The following is a 13297-nucleotide window of genomic DNA, read 5'->3' as shown; positions in this document are numbered from 1 at the left end:
TATAGTAGCTACAGAACAGAACTGACCTATTGGGGTAGTCCCGAACAAAATGACCATAAGCCTTGCAGTGGAGGCACTCAATAGAACTGGTGTCCCGACCCTTATGTCTTTCTTGTGCTACATAAGCTACAGGAGCCGAGAGAACAGCCTGAACGGGAGGTTCCATACCAGCCTGAGTAGTAAGGCGGTGGTCCTCCCAGAAAAGTTCACTCAAACAGGCATCCAGGGACTGCATTGGATGCCGATTCATCAGATGTGATCGAGCAATCTCAAATTCGGGACGAAGCTTCATCAATAATTGATCCCGTTTACTGGTGTCATGTACAGCTTGCACAACAGAGAGAGTAACAGCAGGGACATCCTCGTAAACAATATCAGTGTAGTCAACCCATAGATTTTGGAAGCCCGAGAAATATTCTTCAATCGAATGACTGCCTTGGGTGAAATTTGCAAGTTCATATTCAACTTGAAATCGACGGTTCGTGCTGGTTTGACAATTAACCTTGTGGAGGTGATTTCACATATTTACGGCAGTTTTGTAGTGCCTCAGATTTGGGACTAGGTGAGGTTCAAGAGATCCAAGTATCCAAGTGACTCTAGCATCCATGATGATCCATTTTGACAATGCGTCAGCATCGCCAGGTGCTAGATCACTCCCATCAATATGACCCCATAAACCTCTTCCCTGAATAAATAACCGGAACTGAAATTCCCAAGGACCGTAGTTCTTGCCCATGAACCGAATAGGAGCGAAATCGGACTTGTCTGCTGATATGATAAGATTAAATCTAGCAAAATTCTTGAAGCACCCCCGCAAGATAAGAAATTCCAAATATACCCCCACTTTTTAGAAATTTCAAATAGACCCCTACACTTTCAGAAATCTAAGATTTGCCTTCAAGTTAACAGAAATCCGAAATATACCCCCAAAACTTTTAGAAATTCGAAAAACACCCTCATACCTTAAGAAATTCCAAATTGGCCCCCAAAACCTTCAGAAATTGCAAATCGGCCCCCAAAGTTTTTCCAATTGCATAACGACCTTATGCCAAATAATTAATCGAACGCGCGGTCGAAAAAAAAAAACCTCGCACCTTCGTTCCCCCTTCCAGCGAGTTTCCCGGTGAGAACCCCCTTCTCGTTGTAGCTTATTCGGCAACGAAACCACCGATGGAGCTTTTCCGATGATGAAACCGCCGGTGGAGCATTTCTGACAACTTTTCCGAGCTCGGACAATACTTTCCGACAACCCTTGAAAACCACCCCTTTCGTTTCCCCTTCCGCTGAGAACCCTCTTCCTGGCAACGGAACCCTCGTAGCTTTTCCGGCAACGGAACCACCTGACAAATTTTTCCAATGACCCCCGAAATCAATGCCGAAAACAAAAAAAGACTCGTCGGACAACGCAGGTCGTCAAACAAAAATGCTTCAGACGGTTAATCTTCGGAGCTCTGATACCATGACAAATCAAACTCACGGGACTGACAGAACAGTCCAAACACCAACAAGAGAGAGCATTGAACTCTCTGGTTCCCGACAAAAAATAAGCAGACGAACAATGAATCAAAATGTTTCTATTGGGATTTTTCCCCTTTCATTAGGTTTTTAAGCTTTAGGTTTTCCTGTTACAAAATGGCCCATGGGCCCAGACAATACCCCCCATCCCATTAAGCCTAATCAAATAACCCTATATACATATCCCAAATTATACAACACTTTTGAACATAAATTACATTTAATATACATTTTAACATATTGTAACATGGGCGCCAAAGGCTATCGTCCTATCACCAACTCGAAAGGACTGTGCCCGATTGATTCTGATTTCTACAAATTGTATGAAAACTGGGCCACGTCTAACAAGTCTGGCCAGTTTTTCTGATTTGCTGCAACAAAATGGTGTAAGTACTGTTCTAACAAAGCATTTACCTGCTCTGTTTGGCCGTCACATTGAGGATGAAAACTAGTGGAAAAATTTAGAGATGTTCCCAATAGTTTGAATAACTCGATCCAGAATTTTTCTTTGAATATGGGGTCACGATCACTGATGATCGTTGTGGGCAAGCCCCAGTGCTTCACCACATGTGTCATGAATGCTCTAGCTGCTCCGTTTGTTGTACAATCACTTGACACCGTTACGAATGTACCATACTTCGTTAATCTGTCTACCACCACCATGATAGATGTCAGCCCATCTTTCTTACGTAATCCAGATATGAAGTCCATTGAAACAGACTCCCACGACCGCTTTGGAATAGGTAAGGGTTGTAGTAAACCCCTAGGCTTGCGTTGTTCGATCTTATCTTGTTGACAGATAAGATAAGTGCGCACAAACTCCTCCACATCGTTCTCCATCCGGCCAATAATACTGACAAGATAGTAAGGCCAATGTCCTTCTTTGACCTGGATGTCCTGCCCACAAGGTATCATGACATTCCCTCATGAGGTCACGCTATAGGTTATCGTACTTTGGCACATAAAGTTGATTACCTTTGGTCTTAAGCAATCCATCGTCAAACTAGAATCTTCTCGTCTCACCCAAGGCCGCAACTTGCACAATGTTGTAAGCATGTGCGTCTTGGCGAAGTCCAATGTGAATCCTGTCTAGCAATGAAGCACTGACCTGTGTAATTGCTGCTAAGGCTCGTAACCGCAAAGTCCCATTTTCTGTTTCTACACCAAGATGGTTCTTCATGTGCGAGTGCTCGCCTTGCGTAAAGCGCATGTCTCCTGCGCCTACGCGCGTGCCACACGCCTCTTTATGTTCTACTGCTACCATACTGCACGTGGTGCGCGTGAAGCAAGTGTTGGCTGCTGTGGTATGTTGGGTTTCAGCCACTCGAATGCAAGGTGCCACACACATTTCTTCCTCTGCTGCGCGCGCTCATAATGCTGGTGCTAACTGCGCCATATGTGCCAAACTCTGGTTGGTCTCTTCCTCGTAAGAGTTAGGTGCGTCCACCTTCCCGCTTAGTGCGTCTACAACACCATTGGCCTTCCCTGCCTTATACATCCTTTGAAAGTCAAACTCAGCCAAGAAATCTTGCCACCGGGCCTGCTTTGGACTGAGCTTTTTCTGCGTAAGAAAGTAGCTAGATGCGACGTTGTTAGTTCTTACAGTAAATTTGGAGCCTAAAAGATAGTGCCTCCAAAGACGTAAACAATGTACTATCGCTATTATCTCTCTTTCTTGTACAATATACCGTTGTTTAGTTTCATTGAGCTTCCTACTCTCGTAAGCAATTGAGTGTCCGTCCTGTTCTAGTATACCTCCAATGACATAGTTTGAGGTGTCTGTATGTACCTCAAACAGTTTACCGAAATGAGCAAGGTGCAACACTGGTTCAACCACCATGGTGTCCTTTAGCCGCTAGAATGCTCTTTGGCATGAGTTCGTCCATTTTCACTTTTGGTCCTTCTTGAGGAGGTGGGTCAAGGGGGCTGCTATAGCTGAGAAGCCCTTGATAAACCTCCTATAATAATTTGTAAGACCAAGAAAACTCTTAAGTTCACGCACCTTGGAATGGGATCAACTAGTCACGCACTACCTCCACCTTACTGTCCATCCATATTTGTCCTCCCCCTATCCAATGTCCAAGAAAGGATACCTCTTGTAACCCACATGAGCTCTTCTCCTCCTTGACATACAACTTATTGTGTCTCAATATCTTGAGCACCTTTCGAAGATGTTCTTTGTGTTCGTCCATACTCTTGTTGTACACTACGATGTCATCCAAATAAACAATGACAAATTTGTCCAAGTATTCGGAAAATACCTTGTTCATGAGAGTGTCGAATGTTGCAGGTGCGTTAGTTAGGCCAAAGGGCATAACCATGAATTCGTAAGCCCCATATCTCGTTACAAAAGTAGTCTTCCCCTCGTCTCCTTCAACAATCCGAACTTGGTAATAACCACTTCGCAAATCCAGTTTGGAGAAAACTCTCGCCTCTTTCAACTGATCAAAGAGATCTGCAATAAGGGGAATAAGGTACTTGTTCTTTATGGTTACCTTGTTGAGCGCCCTATAATCGATGCACAGTCTCATACTTCCATCCTTCTTAGTCTGAAACAGTATAGGGGCCCCATGAGGTGCTTTGCTTGGCCTAATGAACCCAACTTCTAGTAGCTCGCTAAGTTGTCTTTGCAGTTCATCCAGCTCTTTGGGCACCATCCGGTATGGTGCTTGTGCTGGCTTTCTTGCTCCAGGCTCAAACTCTATGCGATGAATCAATTCATTTAAGATGAATTGAAATTTTCACTTAATTTCAAGTTCATCGTGGACTAACCCCCGCTTGGGAAATATTTGAAAAATGGGGTGGGTGCCTTTTTCTTTAACACATTTTATATAACGAGTCATATGTACAAAATTTCGAGGGTATATCTACAACATTAGAAGATAATGCATACTTGTTACACATATCAAACGTATCGTATTAGATTTTGGATATTCTCTTTTACCAATATGATATCTTTCACTTTCCATTGGATATAAAATATAGGAAAACCGTAAAAGAAATCCAATTCAACTTCCAAGACCAAAAAATGAAAAAATGTCTTGTAGAAAAATTTCTATTCGACCAAAAAATTTCAGTGTTTGTACCATTTTTTTATACAAAATTTCCTACTTAAACTCTTTTCGATAAAATACAAGAAAAAGAATTTTTTACTGTTCTAATAAGAAGTTTTGGAAAAATTACACCAATAAGCAATAATGAGATTCTTGGTCAATCACCTCTCACTTCTACTTTATTTTTTATTATTTTTAAAATTTTATTTTATTATAATATAGAAAAAATATTACATAATTAATTTTCCATATGGTGGCACAAATACAATAAAACAAGTAAACAAAATTATATCAATAGAAAATTTTTAATGAGAAAATTATTTTCCGGTTAATATTATTTTCTTATGGTGGTTCAAATGGTATATAAGTAATAGAATATTTATTTACCCGTTTATTTGGTTACCCATAGATAATTGATTAAATAAATTTGTAATAAAATACCCTTTTCGGGTAATGTAAATCAGTAATAGAATATCCCTTACCCGTTCTTTTATTAAAGAATGAGATTATAAAAAAAAATTAATCTAAAAGGGGTAATTTAAGATTAATTAGGGCTTAATAGTACAGCTAATTTATCTTAAATCTGTGAAACATTCCAATAAACCTTCCCTTTATGGTCAGACTTAAGACTTAAAAGAGAGTTATTTTATCCCTAAGAGAGCGGTGTTTTGTATACCAGAATCAAAAATCAAATACTGAAACTTAAAATTAATCTAATTTTCTAGAATTATCCGATCCGTCAGAGACGGGCCCCGATCGACGGTCAGGATCCAAATCACCTCAATTTGAACACGCGACCTTTGGCCCGACTGATCCGGCTTATATCTCACGCGCTGTCCGTACAAAAATTTGAAAACCTGCTGCCACTCGTCGTCTGAGAAACATAAAACCCCCTCGTTTCTCTCCCCTCCGCCTCTCGTCTCTTCCGTTTCAGTATTTCTCGCTTTCGCCTCCTTCAATCCGAGCCGACCGCGCTCCGGGAATTCCTTTTTTCTCTCTCAGTCTATCTGCGTCGGTTCTGCAATGGCAAGACGTAGGGCAACGAAGAGAAAGGCAGAGCAGAAGGTGGGGAAGCAGTCGGCGGAGGAGCTGCCTAAGGGAGAGAAAGAAGCTTCCAGTAGAGCAAAGCGAGAGAAGGCTTCCGCTGCTGCGAAATCTAATGAGGAGCCGGAGATTCTCGAGGACAAGCGGAATATGGTAAGAGCGGTTCTGATGTTTATTTCTGTTTTGTTGTGTAGATTAGGCTGAATTATAGGCTCATAGGTAAGATTTTTGTTCTCATTGAGGATTTTGCTCATGAATTCTTCTCGACTCTCATGATTGTGATTTCTGTGGTTTTTTTGAAGTATAGTTAGAGTTCTATATTTGCTACAACTGACTGTCTTAGCTTGCGTTTCTGCGAGTGATCGTAGAAATGTAGATTACTGAAATGTCGAAGGTTAGAGGAGCTTTTCTTACTTCCATTTGATCTAAATGTTAGTTCTTTTTCTTGTTATTTTGTTGGTCCATGGAAAATCTAGCTGAATATTTAATAATTCGTGGCTTATAGCATCATTGTCTCAGATGCTTTTATGTGTAATAGATTGGTGTGATTTCGAGTTTTTTTTTATAGTCGTATTCTTACGTGTGGTTTTGTCATCTTTTCTGAAGTTAATGTTACGTTACTTGAAGTCATTCAAATACTGTGATTTGGTGTTGATATTTAGTATGTTGTTTGTGTTAGAAGAAAATTTACTTTTCGTAATATTGTTTTAGCTGATATAGTCGAAAGTTATGTTAGTTTGTTGGATCAGTTTGTGTCTAACTTTTATTATTTCTCATGTCAGGTTCTTCTGTTGATTTTTTTCAGTATTAATCTTGTCATGTGAAGTTCTGGGACTTAATCTTAACATTTCTTTCTTTTTTCTTTTCTGTTGAAAGTGAGACGCTATTTAGTTTAGTGGATATGGGAGCTTGATCTATCAAGTTTTTCCTTTATTTTATGTTTATAATTCGTGTTTGGCTTTGCAGGAAGACTTATGGCAAGCAGCGTTTCCCGTTGGAACGGAGGTTTGTTTTGAATTTCGTCTTCTGTTCTTTGGCCTAGTTATCCGTTTGTGCATGCGTCACTTGTCTCTGCTTGCTAGATTTAAGTAATGTTCTATACTTGGTTTCTAGTGAAGAAGTTTTCTTGAATTTACTTTGCCCCGAGCGGCCATATTTTGCTCGTCTTTTCCATGCATTACGAGTTTGCTACATTCAGTTATTCCAACGGAAATAACGGTAAAGAACGATGTCTTAGTTAGTAGATAAACTTCCTCCAATTTATTACACTCCAACTGGTCATGCTTACACATTGTGTCCACTTGTCTCTTATTCCTCTTTTCTTGTGCTTATTTTTTTGAACTAGTGAATGCTTAATTTTAATGCAAAAGACTGTTTTATTGTACTTATTAATGAAAGTAATGCCAAAACAACCTATATGCAGGTGGAAAAACTTTCTGCTCTGTATTGTGATACCACCTACCATGTTTGGTAGGCTTTTGTCTAAGTTTGTTGTGCTTATTTCTTTTTTATTTTTTCAAAGTAAAATGTGGGCTGGGGTTGTAAAATTTTGTGATCAGCTGTACTCAGACAAATTATCTGTATTGTGCGGTCCTGATACAAGGATCTATTGTGTAGTCCTGCTTTCGGTGGTAATGGCATGGGTAAAAGTAGAAAGTATGGTGTCATTAATTTCAGCATCTACTGTTTTGCATGCTGTCTACACAATTAAGATGTACCTTGAGTTTTGTAAATTTGAAGAGACAATGACTTGAAACTTCTAACCTTTATTATCCTAAGGTAAATTAGCTGTACACCGTAGCATCCCACTGAGGCATCTGGCCATCTCATTTTTAAAGATGACAAGTGTGTAAAAAGCCTATCCTTTTCCAGCACCTACTATAATAGGCCAAAAGAGGAAAACTTTCTGATGACTTGAAATTAAATTCTTCCATTAAAAAATTAAGGAATCTTGTTGGTGTAAGTTTCAATTTCAAAAACCTAAAATTCCCAAATAGAACTGGAAAGTGTTATATGTAGTTAATCATCCAAGTTTAAATGCGTGGATTCTCTAGCCAGCTAATATATTTGTAATCTGTTTAATGATTTACTGAAGAACGTGTCTTTTTACCATCTACGTACATTTCGGTCACATTTATATTCATATAAATATTTTGACAGAAGCCATACCCATTCTCAAATGCAATGAGATGTCGATTCTTATTAAAAAAGAAACTTATTTATTTCCATTTTTTACGATGTTTGGGCCTATGAAGAAGTTGAATACCAGTACCAAGCCAATTAAAATATATATATAATTTTTTTTTTAAATGAAGACATCATAAAGAAAGAGTTAACATAGTGGTAATGGATGGTTTAAGCCTTTCAGTAATAGTATTTATGTGGAAACAGATTAGATAAATCGGTTTCTGTACATGGATGTACTTTCCATGGGAGGCTGATCAGTTGGTATGTTGCCTTATGAGTTCCACTCATGCACAATGAGCAAGTATTGGCTACATTCTAGTTTATACAATATGATCAATCAGTTTTGCATCTTAAATTTTTTTTATTAGCATACATCCTAGTGTATAAATATGATCAATCATTTTTGCATCGTACTATTTTTCGTTAGCATCTAACTGTGTGTCAATTGCCAATGACAGTGGGACCAGATGGATGCTGTTTATGAGATCAAATGGGACTTTACAAACTTGGAGGTTTGGGAGTAGTCCTTTTTTTGGGACTTAGGGTACATTAATAAATAAACAAACTCAAATCATAGAAGAGGCCTAGCCTCGGCTGGAAATACAGAGAGGAGGGTGGCGGCCTTGCTTTGATAGCCAGTGAATGAGAAGAGCTGACTCTCCTTCTATGAGTACTAGTTCTAAGAAATTATGAGCAAATAGCTTGATCCCATTGAGGAGGGCTTTTGTTGCTGTGCGATTTTTTCCGACTCAATAGTCCCCCTCACATCCAGACTTACACATAATGGATCTAATACATCCAATTTCTGCCTAGTGAATCAATATGACTGGCTGGATTCAAAAAGGTCGGCCATACTTGATATTCTGAGTCCCTTATGACTCCTCCAACCCCCGCTGGCCAGGATTTCATTGGGATTTCCCATCAAAATTCACCTTTGGCCAGCCTGACTGGGGGGTTGGATCCATTCTTTTGTTTTGTTTTGTTTTATTTTTTATTTTTCTGTTGAAATTAGACTAAATTAATTTTTTTATTTTTTAACTGTTTCTTCTGTTGTTGGCCAGAATGCCTTTGAATCAGGGGGAGTTCTACATGGGAAAAGAGTTTACATTTTTGGTTGTACTGAACGTAAGTGCTATCTTTCAGGTTATTTTCCATTTATTGTCCAAGTAAATGTCATTCATAGATCATGTAGATCTTCTTCTTCTCAGGCATGTTTGTCTACTTATTTTGTTACTGTTTAATGGTGTATACTCGAAATTTAACTGTTTTTTACATCTTCCTGAGTATTGCACCTAAAGATTTATTTTTCTTCATTTATTACATTTCTTCTAAGCAACTAGTTCTGATTAGCTTTGGTCCAGAAGGTATACTTAATCTTGATTAATTTACTTTTTTGTTTGATTAAATTAATTTTGAACGTAATTTACTTGTTTAATATATTTCTAAATTTTTATATCTTTAAGTTTGATGTTTTTGATGTTACCATATCTTTAGAACATTTCTAAATGTTCACATCAAGTTTAGCTTTTGTGAGAGAAGCATACATATGCATCATTGTGCTTCAAAAGATGTAAGAGAGCTTTCCACTACTCATTTCATGTTTTACTTTAATTTAATGTTTTTTTTCTGGTTTTTGCAGCTCAAATGGTTTTCATCAAAGGTGAAGGAAAGATTATATGCATCCCTGCGGTGGTTGCTGTAAGTCTACTCAACTTTTGCTTTTTAATTTTTTTTAATTTATTATTGTTTTTTAATGGTCAGTCTTGATATCTTGTCTTGCATGTAAGAGGCAGGGCAAGAAGTAGTGCTTGCCTCATTTTATATATTCATTAGATGGATAGCTCTCTCTCTGTTGTTAACTATAACTGAGGCTTCTGAAACTATAATTGTTTAGATGGTGTAACTTTCATGAAAATATTTTATCTGATAACCACTTTTCCCAAGTGGGGGTACACCCAGTAGTCTTTACTTTCCTCCATCGTTTGTTCAAATTTGTCTCAAGATTCTCCAAAACCATAAGTGATTATGAACTTCATTTATGCTACATGCAGGGATTTCATGTCAATCCCTATGGCCATGTGGGCATATTATCAACTACATCTCAGATTGCCTTTAATATCTGGACATTCATCTAATAATTTTATGTATATTTTAGACAGTTGAGTGCAAGCAACTTCTAACTAGTATAGTATGTTGTCTTCTATAATGCAAGCCATTGAATTTATTTTTTTCTGAAGCAAGCCGTTACATGCTCAAGGTGTTACTTAAGATGTATTTTTATCTCCTTGCTGTTCTTTAGGCTGCCTAGGGTATTTTCTTAATGGAATTCTCTCTCCTTGTTATAAAAAAGATGTATTTATCTCAAGTGATTTGTCTTACACCCACTTAATATCTATTTATAGATCTGTTTTTGTTATTGACTAGCTTTTGTGTTTCAATTGTTTCTTTCCCTTTGAGCAGGTTGTGTCCCCATTTCCTCCATCTGATAAAATTGGCGTAAAATCTGTTCAAAGGGAGAATGAAGAAATAATACCAATGAAGGAAATGAAAATGGCTTGGGTTCCTTATATCCCCTTGGAGGATAGGTATCTTCCTGTTGGTATCACTGCAGATATTGAGTTGTAACTCGGGTCCTTTTCACCCATATTTCTGTCAGTTTTTAAATCAATTTTCTTTTCCTTATTTTGCAGGCTTAGTCAGGTGGAAAGGTTTAAGTCTCATCAAATTTTTACATTGAGCTGTACTCAAAGAAGGTATCTGAACTTTTTTGATTGATTTCTTTTCTTATTTTTTGTGCTTGACTTGATAAACTATAGACTATTGTTGTTTATTGACCTTAAGAGTTGGTGCCAACTTTTAGAGTTACTTTGTATGTTGCTTCTTTTTACTTATCATTTAATCTTAAGCATGATTCAGATTCCATTTCTTTAACTATTAGAAATGAGAAAAAGAACAGAAAAACTAATCATTGGTTTCACATTGCTTTCTCATCTTCTCTTCAATCCACAGTTTGTATTCTTAAGTTTACCAACAACTCTTATTTGAACTATTGCAGGGCAGCCCTGAAACATTTGAAGATAGATCGTATCAAGAAATATGATTATTGCCTACCTTGTGAGTGTTTGCAGTTTCACATGTTCTAGTATTTTGGTTTATTTAGTTTGCGATAATGGTATTGTTGTACTTGTGAAAAAGCTGTTGACACTTGTAAACATGCATACAATCTGTGTATATAGGAGTATCTATTAGGAAATTATAAAGTTGAGGTGCTTTATCCTGCAACCACTCATTGAGTCTCTGTTATATTTCCATTCTTTGTACTATACCAAGGAATATTCAATCAAAATGCTCAAACTTGCAATTTTAATTTTCATCCGTTACTCAAACAATCTATCGGCATCTAAAGGAATTCGTTCCTAGAGATCTTTTAATCAAAAGAAATGTAATGCACGGAATATCTTTTATAAAAGTTATTGTTCTCTAAAGATTGTTACTAATTGTCTGTTAATCTTTTATTTTAGATTTCTACAACCCTTTAAAGGAGGATGAGGAAGAACAGAACACTGTTGTTCAAATTATGTATCCGACAGAACCTCCTGTAAGTTTTATGCTAATATTTTATTGTGTTGGCCTTTTGACTAATCTCTTTTTTCATCGTACTGGGTAGAAGTCATTTTATGCTGTGCTGCCTCATTTTATTACTTGTGAAAAACATACTCCAAATACTGAATTGCAGGCAGCTTTATTTTGCTAAATGGATATCAGCTGAATCTTTTATTTTTTATTCTGTATTCTGTACAAATATGAGAGCCGAACTCACTTGCTGATGGTGAATGCGTTCTACTGCAGGTTGTCTGTGATTTTGACTGGGACATGGATGACTTGGAGGTACTAGAATTTCTAAATTTTTCATGAGATACTGATTTATGCTCATTCAGAAACTTTGACATTATTTTCACATATATGTGTTAAAAATTAGGACTCAATGATGTATAATCAAAGTAGAAGAGGATTAAGGGGTGAGAAGAAGAAGAGTTGTGGAGATAAGGTTTAGGAGGAGAAGAAGAAGAGTAATGAATTTGGAGAAGGAGAAAGAGGTTGGAGAATTAGGGTTATGTACTTAGTCCTAATCCTCCCCCTTAATGCTAAAAGTATCAATATTACAATTATACCCTTCACCCTAGTAAGAGTAAAGAAGTGACAAAAATTATAAACTAATTACATTAATGACACTCCAACTTATTCATATCTTCCAACAATATGTTAGTTTCATCTTTCATGATATTATTTTATCTGATTCTTTAAATTGTTTGTACAATTCAGGAATTTGCTGATGAAAAAATTAAGGATGAAGTTTTACTTGAGAGTGAGAAAGAGGAGTTTAAGGTACACATTCATAGGAAATAAACTGTGGCCTGTTTCTTTACGTCCTATGCAAACTCTGAGTTTGTTTTTGTTGTTTGTTCAGAAATTTATCAAAGAAAAGGTCAAAGAGTCAAAAAAAGCACAACGTGAGGTATATAAAGCGGCCGCACATTTCTCATAACATTTGAAAATTTTACTCTTTTCCCATGTAATAAGATGTAAATGCATTATGTCATTCCTATAGGCAAAGGAGGCACGGAAAAAAGCTGTTGAAGAGATGGATGAGAAAACTAAAGAAGCATACACAAATATGCAGTTTTTCAAGTTCTACCCTGTACAGAAAACTGGCACTCCAGATATATCTAGCGTGAAGGTTCGTCCATGTTTTTTACATCTTCATGCCCTGGCATTCTATGTTACTTATTTGATTGTGCTCTCTCCCTAAATTTATGTTGTTGCTGTTGTTTCTAGTCCCCTTTCATCAACAGGTACTATGGCAAGGCTCACGAGGTCCTCTGATGAAAGTCAAGGGGAGGAACCTCTTTTATGCATTGGATTGTTCGAGAGTTGGTCTCATGGCATCTGCATCTGCTGTAAAATGGTGAGAGCAGAAGTTTTGATAGTCGGAGCAGTGGCTCCGGCTGCCCGAGGTCTAGTGACCTTTCATACCGACAACCTCATTAATGAACTTCTCAAAGGAGAATTTTGAGACTCCTAATTGGAGTCCGGTGGTTTGATCTTCCACCATTATACATAGTCCGATTTTGACATTATAGATTTACAGATGCTTAGATAGTCTAAAAATTTAAAGCATTGTATGACATTTATAGTTGATCCATGGCTTTCGCCATTTGGATTTAATGGAAAGCTGAGCAGTCTCCGTAGAGCGAGGATCGATGGCTTCTGAAGTCTTGAACCGACAAGGGCAAGAAGGTGAGAAAGCTTCATCATTTGCAACTCTTCCCCCTTGAGCTCGGACACTTAGGTTTTGGAAACTTATTGAAGATTTCTCTTCAGCTTCCATATTATTTTTTATTTCTTTTCCCGGACAAAAAAGGTCCAGTTAATGGTCAAGTCAGTCAAATATATTGTAGTTTTTGCCCCTTTCTGAGTCATTAACTAGTTATTCCAAA

General features: G+C 37.5%; 1 protein-coding gene across 1 annotated transcript; it reads left to right on the top strand.

Moving 5' to 3' along the window:
• The first annotated feature begins 5456 nt into the window (after positions 1-5456).
• Positions 5457-13297, top strand: LOC137936235 (protein HEAT INTOLERANT 4-like). Its single transcript, XM_068780805.1, has 14 exons — positions 5457-5765; positions 6579-6617; positions 8258-8311; positions 8861-8924; positions 9439-9497; positions 10260-10384; positions 10490-10552; positions 10855-10913; positions 11321-11397; positions 11649-11687; positions 12123-12185; positions 12268-12315; positions 12409-12537; positions 12636-13297. The coding sequence occupies exons 1-14, from the start codon at positions 5592-5594 to the stop codon at positions 12681-12683; spliced, it is 1041 nt and encodes a 346-aa protein (XP_068636906.1). The 5' UTR covers positions 5457-5591; the 3' UTR covers positions 12684-13297.

The sequence above is a fragment of the Aristolochia californica genome, unplaced genomic scaffold (assembly GCF_029961685.1).
Source record: "Aristolochia californica isolate CCGP_79_NKW_82.1479 unplaced genomic scaffold, dmAriCali1.0.hap1 SCAF_7, whole genome shotgun sequence".
Taxonomy (NCBI): domain Eukaryota; kingdom Viridiplantae; phylum Streptophyta; class Magnoliopsida; order Piperales; family Aristolochiaceae; genus Aristolochia; species Aristolochia californica.
This window is presented reverse-complemented; position numbering and strand designations above follow the sequence as displayed.